This window comes from Seriola aureovittata, chromosome 2, assembly GCF_021018895.1.
Source record: "Seriola aureovittata isolate HTS-2021-v1 ecotype China chromosome 2, ASM2101889v1, whole genome shotgun sequence".
Taxonomy (NCBI): Eukaryota; Metazoa; Chordata; class Actinopteri; order Carangiformes; family Carangidae; genus Seriola; species Seriola aureovittata.
In genome coordinates this window covers 2,715,542-2,728,862 of record NC_079365.1, presented here as the reverse complement: position 1 = coordinate 2,728,862, position 13,321 = coordinate 2,715,542, and the positions used below count along the sequence as shown (strand labels likewise).

The 13,321-nt window shown below is 43.3% G+C and overlaps 1 protein-coding gene across 7 annotated transcripts in view; it reads right to left on the bottom strand.

The window, feature by feature from the left end:
- Positions 1-155: 155 nt before the first annotated feature.
- Positions 156-13,321, bottom strand: part of setd5 (SET domain containing 5) — a 34,419-nt gene continuing 21,253 nt past the window's right edge. For 4 of the 7 annotated variants that reach the window (XM_056405488.1, XM_056405506.1, XM_056405497.1 and 1 more), the window contains 17 exons: positions 13,057-13,205; positions 12,783-12,900; positions 12,540-12,649; positions 12,030-12,279; positions 11,722-11,805; positions 11,389-11,550; positions 10,462-10,839; positions 10,087-10,347; positions 9,682-9,799; positions 8,681-8,910; positions 7,071-7,127; positions 6,453-6,938; positions 6,000-6,092; positions 3,159-3,445; positions 2,890-3,011; positions 2,630-2,718; positions 156-1,607 (listed from right to left, as the gene is read on the bottom strand). In XM_056405488.1, the coding sequence (XP_056261463.1) occupies positions 1,065-1,607; positions 2,630-2,718; positions 2,890-3,011; positions 3,159-3,445; positions 6,000-6,092; positions 6,453-6,938; positions 7,071-7,127; positions 8,681-8,910; positions 9,682-9,799; positions 10,087-10,347; positions 10,462-10,839; positions 11,389-11,550; positions 11,722-11,805; positions 12,030-12,279; positions 12,540-12,649; positions 12,783-12,900; positions 13,057-13,205 (3,537 nt within the window). In that variant the 3' untranslated portion in view covers positions 156-1,064. The remainder of the gene's footprint in view (positions 1,608-2,629; positions 2,719-2,889; positions 3,012-3,158; positions 3,446-5,999; positions 6,093-6,452; positions 6,939-7,070; positions 7,128-8,680; positions 8,911-9,681; positions 9,800-10,086; positions 10,348-10,461; positions 10,840-11,388; positions 11,551-11,721; positions 11,806-12,029; positions 12,280-12,539; positions 12,650-12,782; positions 12,901-13,056; positions 13,206-13,321) is intronic. The other 3 variants (XM_056405514.1, XM_056405530.1, XM_056405541.1) reach the window with 1 other exon arrangement.

Genomic DNA, 13,321 nt, shown 5'->3' with positions numbered 1-13,321 from the left:
ATATCTGCAGGATAAAAACAGTCAAACATTTAGCTTAAAAATAAAGTTGAATTATTCACTTCCTGCATTCCATCACTATAATATATGATCATTATGAACCTGGGAGAAAAATAAAACATTTGAACTGATATAATGACAAGATGAATGCAGCCATATGTGGGGAACATAACTGGATTTCAAATTTATTGGAAAAAACAAGAATGCAGCACCATGGATCATAAGACCTGTATGTCTCAAGTACAATATCAGAAGTCTACAGTGAAGTAGCCCTAAAGTGAAATCAAAACAGTCCAGTGGGGATGAGAGAACAGAACAGAACCAAAAATAACAGAACATTGGAACAGACAGAACTTTGAGGAAAAAAAGGGCTGTTTTCATGTTTAGTGAGAGAACATGGAAACTGGTAATCATATGGAATGACCCTTAAAAAGGGAAAAGCCCGTCCTCCCCATCTCTCTAATGCATCTCTAACGGATGATTAACGTGTTGCCTTGGCTTGAATCATTTCCCCATTTCCAAATCAAACACTTATTTACTGCAGCACAGACTCGTATATATGCATCTCAGCATTTATCCAACCTGGGTACCAAAACGACAGGTACAGCTTTTTATAACTTTGTACAGACATTTGTGTGGAAGTTTTACTTTCTGAGCCTGTTTGCACAGTCCAGCACATCAGGAAACACTGGGGACAATTTCAAGTTACATGTGATTTCTTGTTTTTTTGTGTTTTTCTTCTTTTTTTCCTGTGAATGTGTCATCCAAATCGCTTTTTCCACTGATTCCTTAATGTTCAAAGTCAATGATTAGCTTTGTGCAGTATGTGGTCATTTGTTTTTTTTCTGAAAATAAAAAAAGAAAAGACAGAAAATAAGAAAAGGAGAAATCCGTAAAGAAGTCCTTGCTCCTCTTAGATCTGTACATTTACCCTCCCCAAACTCCCTGAGCCCCATTTCACCACAGCTTTAGGGGTTGAGGGGGTACGCAGCTTCGTACACACACGCACACATGCACGCACTCACTCACTCACACACACACACACACACTCACACTTAAACAAGGTCCTAAAAGCTTCCTGACTGTGTCCTTACTCCAGGTCCCTGAAGGGGGGAGTGCTGGAACTGGCTGAGGCTTGTCCCTCGCTGTGGGTAGTGTGTCGGTCCAGAGGCCGACAGCAGCCTGGAGCTGGCCTGCAGCGTTGCCTGGCCTGGGCTGCCTGACTTCAGGCTGCGAGACACCTGCTGCTGACTCCCTCTGGAGGCCAGGGGGCCCGAGTCTGTTTTAGTCTGCCCTTGGGCCCTGGATCCAGGGGTAGGAGCCCGCGCCAGGCCGCTGCTGTTCAAAAGGCTTGCTTTTAAATGGCTGCTGCCGTAGCCACTCTGCTGGTGTAGAGACCCCGCTGGCGGCCTGGAGTCTGAGGATGAGGTTGGGGTGGGGGAGTGACTGGGGTAGGAGGATGGGGGGTGGTCCTGGGACAGTCCAGGGTGCGAGGAGTGGCGTGCGTAGAAGCTCTGGCCTGATGAGGGACTGTAGGAACCCCGGAATGGAGAGTTGGAGGTTTGCTGGCGGAACGACGGGCTGTCAGTTTGCCGGTGGCTTTCTGATGACTGAACACACACACAGACACACACTCACTACTCTGTGACAATGACACATATTTAAGGCTGCTTTCATGTCATGTGGAAAGGAAGGTTCCTATGGTTACAAAATGCAGGTGTCCGTGCCATTGGATAAACCAAGATAGCATCATGACTTTCATTTACAAACTGAATGAATATCTCTCTTGTGTTTGTGAGTGTGGAGCTAAACAATGTGAAGATTTAAAATACTGCCAAGTTATAGTCCATTAAGCTTCAATAATGGACATCTGTACATCTACCAGCAAGGTGGAGATACAGGACTTTCAGAAAAATGCAGGATCAGTATTAGCATTTGAATGAACGCTAATTACTTTATTTATGGCCAGTGAAGATTTAGGCTACGTCCACACTACTATGTTTTCATTTTAAAAGAGCGTTTTCAAACTAAAATGATCTCCGTCCAGACTAACACACCTGAAAATTAACACATACATGACCATTCATGTACACTGGGCATGTGTGAGCCGGTGTAAACAGGAAGCAGACTGTCTACTCTGCAGTTGGTTATTTGCAAAAAACACTACAGACTCGGCTGGCAAAAACAACAAGGACAGTAACACTAATTCATTATCCTTGTTGTTTTCACCACTGGTAGTAGAGGCTGATGAGACCCATCAGGGACGTCATTGTTTCCAAACGTCTCTGTTTTTGTCAGGCCAGATTCAACACAACCCCAGAGTTTTCACACTAAAACGAGTTCAGTTTCCAAAAGTCTCAATTTTCAGGGCTTGAAAACTCCGGAGTAGTGTGGAAGTCAGGAGCAAATGTAGGAAAAGAGTTGCGTTTTAAAACAAAATTGCAGAACGTGGACGTAGCCTTAAATGCACCATTGACCAGGCATTCAAGATATGATCATACAAACGAACACTCGCCTCATTAACAATAACATTTAATCAAGTCTGGAGTCTTGAACACAAGCAGAAATAGACACTAGAAAGATCATATGTTCATCAGGCAGCTTGTCACTGGTGGGTGGTTTGTACAGGTACCTGATGTGAATACACAGAGGGGCTGTATCTGTGTGGACTCTTCATGGGAGAAGCCATGGTCGCTGCCTGCATCTCATATCGATCTGCATCTGAAAACACAGAAAGGTGGATCAACTCCAGCACTGAGAAAACTACATCATATGGGAAGTTTAAGAACTCAACATATCATTATTGTGTTTATTTATATCAACAGGTATTCTTATGGTTTTGTCAACACAATTTCTCTGCAGGAGTTCCTGACATTTGCAGTGTCTTCATACCAAATTCCTTCTCTGTAGAGCCATCGCTCCTCTTGTAAATGCGCTCCATCTTGATGCTTCTCAGCCTTCGCTCCAGGCCACCCTGGCCTTCCCTTAGACGTTCAACAGTAGTGGGAACCATCCTTTGAAAAAATACAAATTCAGAGGTTATCAACCAGTCAGCTCTGACCAGGAACAAAACCTGAACACCATGAGGCAGCTTATAAAACATGACTTGAGAGCTTCAGGGGGATGTAACATGTAGTGAGCCGTCTCTCTCTGCCCCTCACCATTGGTTGTTGTTCTCCTGGGGTCTGGACTGCACAAGCAGGCCCTGGTGGTCCGGAGGACTGATCTCCTCTATTTGTGAGATAGGGTTGGCGTGGGCTGAGGGAGGGAAGGAGCTGTGTGGGGAGGCCGGGGGCTGCATCTGCTGATGGGAATGGGGATGATGAGGGTCCTGGCTGTAGTGGGAGCCAGGCCGGGTGGGGGTGCCGCCCAGAGAGGAGCTGCTGCCGGCGGGTTCAGAGTCACGACCGCTGCTCTGCTTCCTTTTACGGTACTCCAGCAAAGACACCTGAGGCAGCAGAGGGAGGAGAGGTTCTGTTAAACAACTGTTGTTGAGGGACAGATTCAACAAAACTTCATGTCATTCACACTGATGCTGCGCTGCTGACTCGATCACATCATTCACAAAAACTGCACTGAGTGATGGGCAGACTGCATGCACCACACCAGAGAGGACTCACCTGTTAACAGTATTTACCATGACTCAATATGACATAAAGAAACACACCTTCATCACCATGGACATTAACCGTTAACATGGAAATGATACTGTATGCATTTTGTTTTTGTTCCATTCCATTAACATACTTCAAGTCATGAGAGAGGCTCAAATACAGCAAACTGCAGATCAACTTTGTGTGTTCTGAATGCATTGTTAGTAACATACAGCATCTAATGCTTTGACGCAAGAGCAGGCAACTTTAAATGCATCACGCCATGATGCAACCACGCTGAAACAATAAAAACACTCATATCCACGTCCACAGAAAGTTCGAGCACACGCACAACATAGAAACACACCTCGACTCTTCAACAATGAGAATGAGAGCACTCATCCCAGGTTAATGTTGTCATGACACAGACAAGGCTTGTGGTAATAGAGGAGGGTACATGAAGGAGGCAGGGGGGCGAGATGATGAGCAGAGTCAGATACCGACATGAATGGCTCTTGCCTGAATCTTTGCAAAGCTCCAGATTACATACAGAGACTTGAAGACAGTGTAATAAGGAGGACTGGAAGTCAGCTGTGCTTAAAAGGAAAACTACAGATTATTTATTTACAACTTGAGCTTTATTTTTAGTTTTCTTGAAGAGAAAACAAACAGAAATGGTAAAACTATTGCTGAAACTAGTTGTTGAAAACATCCATCACTGTTTATGTCTCCACTGACGTACTTTACTTGTAGCTGTGTACTGTCAGATTCGCTGTGCAACAAGGGCTTATCAGAAACATTGCAAGTGTGCGTACTTACAGTTTTACTTCCAAAGTGCTTTAGATCAGAGGTTTTCAAACAGTTTCAAGGGAGGCTCAGCGAATGGAAGGTTAGTTATTACATTAATTATTAAAAGAAGATCATGTAAATGATACTAAGTGAGTGATTTGGTTAAAGAGATAATTTAAAGATACAACAGTTTCGGTTATTTTACAGTTTTTCCCACTTTCCCAGAGTCAAGAACTAACAAAAGCTTTAGGACACACCTTTTTTATGTATCTGGTTTAGTCTCAAGTTAAGTCAAACAGCAGTATTAGAGTATCTTGGCTCAATTGTTGAGTGTTTTTGGGATCAAATAACATAATCATGATCCCAATAGGCGTCCAGGAAGTAAGTGAAACAAAGTAAACCAAGGTGGGATGAAGAGGTGCCTTTTTCCAAGGTTTGTCTGAGGGGAAGCCCACAGTCTCAGACTTTGAAAAGCCCTGGTTTAGATCATCTGCTCAATCATTTGGTTTATGTGAAACTTGATCATGTCTGATCATCTGACTGCTTGTGTTTCCAGGGCCATTAAGATCCACCGTCAGTGATGTAGTCACAACTAAAGATCTCAGATCACAGTACAGTGTTACTGTAACTGATAGAACCATTGGCTGGAGCTACAAAAACAAAAGCCAAGTTGTAATAACATCATGTTTTCCTTTTCATGTATTCACTTTTGTTTCAATGTGGCCTAGATGGGTCAGCTGACCCAGTTTTGTTTGATCTTGAGGCTTGAATTACTTCATACTGAATTTTATCCTAAATTCAATCCATAAAATGTATTACTCTAAATCTGATTTTCCTCTGAATGTCACATGCAGAGTAACTTTTGTTGGAAAATGCTGGTGTAAATCCATCTGGAGGCATTTCTTTATTTGTAATTAAATTCTTGGCATGTGGAATCTTAATGGTGAACGCAGTGTGAGGAGGATCGGTAACAGTACCTGCGGGAGAAAATATCTGAGGAACTGGTCCTACACTTTCAAATGTTCATGTGTTTTAAATGTGTTCTCTTTGGCCATCATTAGAAATCATTTTAATGACATTCAAGTACAATTCCTTATCCCAGCCAGTCCTTTAATGGTAGCAAGTGTTGTGACCACCTCAACTTAACACATTTGTTGTGTGAGGACTGCTGACTTATGAGGGAACACTAAAACCTAAAATAAATAAATCCAAGACTCCCTGCGCTTCAGGACTGTCCCATGGTGTAAACCACACTGGTAAATTTAGCCAAGCTCACAGTAGAGCTGCACAGAACATTGATCACAGTTTGGAAAGAGCCATGGATGAGATGGAGCGAAGACACATGGACTTCATCTTGACAACACCATGAGAATTCATGAACCATCAGCCTCTTATGTTGAAGGCAATGGATGAACCTTCACACACTTCAATGAATTTGACTGAAATGGCAGAATAAACCAAAACTCCTGCTCAAAACTATAGTCAGAATTCAATGTAGGTTTGGAGGAGGGGAGGGGGCGGAGTTGTTGACGGAGCATGGGGTGGGTGTTGTATGTAGATGCAAAGAAACAATATTTACATGCACACTTCTAAATATGTAGTTGTAGGGAGAATATTCACCATATTTTGTACTGGCTTGTATTCACTTCTTACAGATATAGCCTGGTAATCTGGCTTCCCTGTCAGCAGACTAATGGTATGCTGGTTGGCCCTCTGCCTTGGAAGAAAAGTGGAAGAGAGACTTGGCAGAAAGTGTCAACTAACAGCGAGGGGGAGGAAGGGGACGGAGGGAGAGGGAAGGGGGAGGGAGGGTCAAAGCTACAGAGTCGAAATCATTTCAGATATACACATAAAATGGTTATATATGTTTTTAAATGCCAGTTGCTATTGGATTTGTCCCCCAGACACAAGGGAGAAATTGATATATTTTATGACTTTTGGCTTTTCAATTTGCAGATATCACATGTCATTCGTGCTTGAGAAGAAAAGATGAAACTCTTAACGATTTACCTGAAAAATTATCTAATAAAAAACAGTTTTCACATTCTTGTCATTAAGATGCAGAGAACTTGCCTTCCTCTTTTGTGGTGGGTTGCTGGTGTGAGGAGGTGTGCCACTGTCTGGGTAGCCTCCCCCATAATGAGGCTCACCGTAGGGCGACATGGAGCCAGGGCCCACATCTCCCATCAGCCCCTGGCCACTTATGGAACTGTGGAAGGACTCTGCAGGGGAGAAGCCTCCTTCTGACTGGGATTGGCGGCAGTCAGTGGCCACGGGGTTCCCCAAGTTTGAATTGAGGGGCGAGCAAGTGTATATGAGGTTGAACTCTGTCCTGAAGGCCTGCTCCCTGTTTTGGGGGTTTAGGTCTGAGGAAGGACACGACACTGGGTTTAGGGAACTGGTTCCCACGGATGATGGACCCTGGGAATCTGGGCCTGAGGGGCATCCAGGAAGGGAAAAGTCATCTGACGTCATGGCCACAGGGCTCTCCAAGCTGGAGGGGAGTGACAGGTCTGGGAACTGAGGCCGAGGGACTTCAAAGTCTGTCTGAAGACATGGCTGTGAGTAAAGAAGTAAAGGACAGAGAAATTGAAAGACAAATGGAGAAGATGGGGTTAATCAGACGAACTGGAGTGAGCAGTCAGCAGTTAACAGCAGTTAAGAGTCAGTGGGGCAGAGATGGGACTGTACCTCAGGTGAGATGGACTCTGGCCGGTGAACAGGAGATGCCTCAGGGGATGATATGTTCTAAAGAGAAAGGCAAAGGCTATTAGAAACATCACAGTTTCAAACGTGATGTGTCCCACACATTAATTACATTTGGATAACCTGCCCAGGTAAATCAACAGCAAAATAAATTCTATTGATGTGTTGGTGTTGAGGATTAACTATTTTTGTCAACGGGTATAATTGGAAAACAAAGATTAAATTGTGTCGCGCACCAAAGGGGTAATTTGCATAAAAACAGCAGTTTATCCTCGGCAATTAACAATATTCCCCAGATATGATATTGAATTAAAGCTGTAAGCAGCGTTGAGCCAGGAGGCCAGTTAACGCAGCTGTGCATCGTCGTCATCATCGGACACCGCGGTTACAGGTAAGATGCCCTGCAAGGGCTGTGTGGCGGCGGACATGATGTATTGCATGTTTTGTTTTACTACTGGTGTCCATGTGGTGCTAGAGGACACGCACCAAAAACATACATTATGTTCCTGTTAATCAAGTGTAAACCAGACCATGAAAATTTCATGTAAATCAAATGATGATTGTAACTCAAGGGTTACTTCCTGTTTTGATTGGGTGGCGCTATGACTGTGACGCCATGCTACCATGCAGATGTTGTCAGTGTGGGACTGTCATCAAACACGTGAAGTTTGGGGAAGATAGTACATCAAATTGTATAACTTGACTGTCGCCATAATGTGGCGCTATATTTATAAATGAATATTAACATGAAGATGTCTTCAGGCTGGACTCTAATCAATCATTTAAAGTTTGTGGCGGTTTGAACAACATGTGCTGGAGTTATATCAAGTTAAATTATTGCCGCACTGCCACGGACAGGTCATTCAACCAAAACTCAAAGTCCGTACTTTAGCAATGCAAAAGTCTCAAGATGAGACTGACCAAATGTGAAGTCGATCTGATTAATTTCTAGTAGGAGTTCATAAAAGTACAGTGCCTGTAAATGAACAGTAAATTCCAAAAACATTCCAAAAATCCTGTTCGGTTTAGGGTATGGGGTGCAGTAGTCTTTTCTGTAGGTCTGTTACATGTTACATGTGCCCAATGATTTTCATACATGTAGGTGAAAGACAGGGCAAGTACTGCCTTGTTGAAATTTTATAGGGGGCGCTATCGATTCATTTTACCACACCCATGTTCACCCATAAAACTAAATTAAAATTTGACTTGAACATGTTTAGGCTCAAAAAGACAGCTCATTTTGTGCACGGAAGAAACTTAAACCAATGGTCTCTCAGCAGTCGGTGTATAATTAACACAACTGATTATACTCACGAAGAGGTTCAATTAATTCTAAAATATTATACTCACACATGGACTTGATGTTGAAAGAAACACACACTGTACATTAATCTGTAGAGGTGATGGATGTTCAGCCACAACCTCTGACAAGCTAAGACGACTGACAGAGACTTCAATTATAACCAACGACAACAGTTAACTAAAGAAGTCCTGGATTGTGTTCGTGTGGGATTTGTGTGCCTTGTGAGACTGGTAAAGATGGTAATGGGAATCACTGTATTTGTGGATGTAGGTGTATGTTGTTGTGACCTTACTTCAAATTGCAACGGTGTGTTGCAGCGGCTTGCCGGCAGTGAGGGCATGGGTGAGTAGGTCAGGCCATTGGGCACCAGGGAGCCACAGGGGGTGTGAAGCAGCGGGTGGAGGGAGTCCTCTGGGAGTGGCGGTGTGATGGGTGACAATGGGCGAAGCAGGTGGTCTGACGGTGCTGGTGTCATCTCTGCCATATACTTGGAGCGACGCTTTTTAAACGGCGCGTTGACTTCTGTGATTTTTAAAAGACATAAAATGTGTAAAAAAAAAAAGAAAAAGAAAAAAGAACAACACAACTAATAACGATAACAACTGTTCTTACTGAATACAACATTCAAACGTTCACAGTGCAGCTAATGACATCAACAAAAGCAACTTGGAGTCAGGACTTTTACAAAACTCTCAAACATTTGAATCTATTCACAGGAAACACCTGCCAATGTGAACATGTATTCATCATGAAAGTGATATTTGAAAAATCTTGCTGCCATGTTTATAATAAGCATATGATAATATCATGATGGCAGATATTAGGCCTTGTGGATCTTTTGTTTATCAGTTCATGTTATTGCCTTTTCACCCTACATTAAGTGTAATTGTTCTTTGTACAGTTGTGGTCACAGACTCTCTCTGCCTTCCTACACTTGTATTCTTTGTCAAAAAGAGACAAAACACACAATAAACAAAGTTAAAGATGAATGGCCCTGATAGTATTACTATTATTTTTAACTGTTTAACTCAACAGAGATGCTGTGGAATGACCTGAAGAGAGTCACTCACATCAGACATCCTAAGAATGGGTCTCTAGCTGTAAGAGGAGGAGGAATGGTCCAAAGTTATTGAACAGGACTGTGAATGTTTAATGGGTGTGACTAGATGAAGAACAAGCTTAAGTCAAGTAACATTTTCTGAAGAATAAACAAAAAAAAACAGGTCGTTTCAAAGGCTTCACTGACAGCTGCCAGTAAATGAATCATCCTGATGGAGGGAGGTGTGTACATACCACTGGACAGGGGGTTGGGGGTGGATCTGCTACTGGTACTTTGCTGGGAGGAGGTTGACTCAGTGCCATCCTCCATACTGGCCGAACAGCTCTCATCTTCCACCTGCTTTATCCATCGCTGTGTCAAAACAACAGTAATGTCTGGTTTAAAACACAAACTGACATACAGTGGAAACTGCTGATAGTAATCGCTCACTACCATTTTTTCTTTCTTTTATTTCTCCTGCACATTACCATCTAATTTACATGTGTATGTTTATTACATGAATGTAAAGCAACAAAATGGACAGCTTCAGTATTTACTGTGCAGAGAGGCTTGTAACAGCATGAACACTCAATGCAACTTCACTAAGGATGAGCATATTTGTATATCTTTTATATTCATATACTTCATCTTTCTCTTACCTTTTTGTAGCAGCCATAAGTGCCATCCATTTGGAGTGGGCGGGGTCTGCGTCTCTCAGGGTTGAAGGGGGAGCCGAAGCGGACGTAGTGTCTGGGTGTGGTGCAAATGAGCGATGAGTGGGAGAGGCCTGGCAGCATGTTGAGGGTGGTGGCCAGCACCGTGGGGTCAGTGGTTATCCGCAGCAGGCGCTCAACAGGCACCTCTTGGTGGACCTTCTCCCCTCCAGGGATTTTGTCATTCAGCCACTCTGTCACAAGGTACTGTGGCATTGCACAGAACATACAAAATAACACATATGATTAGGAAAGCTTGACTTGACCAGAGAATTTAAAAATGAATTGTAGAATGTTTTCTCAAGTCCAATGTCCTCTAACCTTCTTGGTTTTGGGGTAGCGCAAGTTGCCCCTATTTATGCAGTTTAGACCCTGGCCTTCTCCATCGAGGATATGACTCCCCAGACTGCTCTCTCCTTGGCCATGTTCGCCACCATAAGGACCCTGAGATCCATCCTCATCTAGAGCAGCCCCCTGCTCAGCTGATGATGGGACTGTTGCCAAAGCTGCAGCTGCAGCAGCTGCTGCCGCCTGCTGGGCGAGGGCTTGACGCTGCCGCCGAGCCCGCTGCGATGAGCTTGACCGGTAGCGAGAGATCCGGCTTTTGGGCCGAGGCTTGGTAGGTCGCGCAGGTTTAGGGGGAGCAGCTGGTGTAGGCAAGTAGGGTAACGAGGTCTTTTCTTCAATAGATGGTGTTTCCTTAACAGAATATAAGTAGAACAAATAAATCAGATGCCGCCAGAAAGATGACAACAAAAAACACAATGAAAGAAGAAAGTGATAGTTCGGGTTATTTGACATGTGGTTGTATGAGGTATTTATCCATAGTCAGTGTTTTACCTGCAGTAGGTCTGGGTCAGTGCGCTCCCAGTTTGAAGAAGTAGGCAGGAGTACTGGCACAGAAGCTGAGCAGTGTACTGCTGTAGATGGGGACAGCAGAAAAAAAAAATTGTACTTTAGCCACCTAGAAAATGCCCACCTGAAAAACCACTATCAGTTTAAGCGTATTCTGATTTTTGAATATTTTCCACCGCTTTATCTTGCTGGTTTTTAGATGGGCATTTTTTAAATGGTTGAAAAATGTTTTTCCTGCAGTACACTGCTCAGCCTCTGCGCCGGTACTCCTGCCTGCTTCTCCAAACACTGATACACTGACTATGGATAAGTACCTAATACAACCACACGTCAAATAACCCAAACTATCACTTTAACACATACAGATCAAACAACTTGATTTCTCTCACTGACCATGACATAGGTGGTACGTCTTGTGCTGACCCCAACTCCAGTGTTGTGGGGCGTGGGGGTGTTCCCTGTGGGGTTTCCTGCCCCGTCCTCAGTTTCCACACCCTCTTCCTTAATGTCTGCTCCTCCCACTCTCCTCCGCCTCCTTTCCAGGCTGTTAAATGTCTACATGAATAGGCACAGAGAGTTGAGTTACATAGGCAGTATCACACTTACCTGAAACATTTTGTCTTCTGAATGACTGATGTATAACAATAATATACAGGATATAGATATAAATAAAAGTATGTGAGATTTGCAAAACAGCTGTACTGGAAAATAATTAAGATGACATACTCTTTTACTGGAGACGGTGACCCCATTTTCATCCACTTCTCCTTCCTCTGCCTCTTCCACCTTCACCTCATCCAGCAGTCTCTCCTAATTGTACATGCACAGGCAGCACATGAGGAAAACATTTTACCCAGCACTAAGTAAAGGCAATATTTGGATACTATTGGAATTTTAAATAACTGAGCCATGTGTTTAGAACATTTTATTGTCCCTTTGCTTAATCTTAAGCAATCATTGGTTTGATATCTTTGCTAAACCTTAGCTTTTACCCAATTAATGTGCAGATCTCTTCATTTTAGTTAGACACACACCTCTGTGTCACTTGTCCCCTGCAGTTCTTTGGCATCCTGGTGCTCGTCGAGGATCTGGTTGCTGTCACTGGCCAGGCAGCCCTCCATTTCCCTTCTCTGAGCTTTTCTCCGTCGGGTCTCAGCACCAACCAGAGGAGAGGGAGGCAGCAGGGAGGGGGGACTCAGGATGCTCTCCCTAGGGCTCAGGTTGTGCTTCTGCACCGGGCAGTTCTGATTGCCCTTATGGCAGGCACAGTCCACTTTGTAATTACTGGTGGTTTGTTACCAAGAGAGGAGAAGATTACACTGGAGAAAAGGTTTTCAGGTAAAGCACAAAATACCTGCTTCATATCTGACACCAACATGTGTTGCATCATATCTTCTGTACATTTCTAGACAGGGTTTGCTCTATTACCACTTGTACTTGATATCATTGTTGATTGGGTGGAAGGATTTGACCTGTGTTGCTTTTTAGTGGCTGGTTCAAAGAAGGTGGAAAGTAAAAGGTATGGAATTAGGATCGGTACTGACCAGCTATTGAACTCATAGTCAAATCCAATGGTGACCTCAGCGTCCTTCGTGATTTGACTGACAGCGTAGATACACAGATGGATCATTCCCTCAGCAATCATATGTCGGACCTGTCGACAGGAACAGTCGGAACAGATGGAAATTTATCTTAGTTAAAAAGACAAAGAGAGCATTACACTTAAGCAAAACCATTTTCTCCATCACTGACATGTATTCAAATTTAAATAAAGCTTCATGGCTGACCTCAGCATTGGGTGTACATGACCTCCTGATGAAACGTGCATCATTTCCAAAGGTCCGTGCATCAACACACATCTCTACATCGTTAAATTTCGAGTAAAACAGCACAAAAGGGTAGGGTCTGGAAAAAATATGGAGACACTGGTATCAAAAACAATTGTTTTATATTTAAAAAATAAAGGTGAGAGAACAATAAACCTTGAGAATGCATCAGTTGTCTTTGGACACAAATACCACAATTACTATAGCCCATCACTAATAAACTGTGACCTCTTACTTTTTGAAGAAATGTCCGTTGACTTCAAACTGTTGTTTGAGCATGACCTTTCCCCGATATTCAATGATAAGTGTTTCTGGTTCCAGGTTCTTTGCTGCTCGGAGGATCTTCCTGTGTTTCTGCACTCGCGTTACGCGCCCCAACTGGAGCTACAAAAAGCCAATCACAAATTATTTATTTGTAACTGCAGGCTAATATTAAAAACATCATGACATGACTACCCGTGCCTACAGAACCAGTAACTAAAATGTAAAGAGGCTACGTC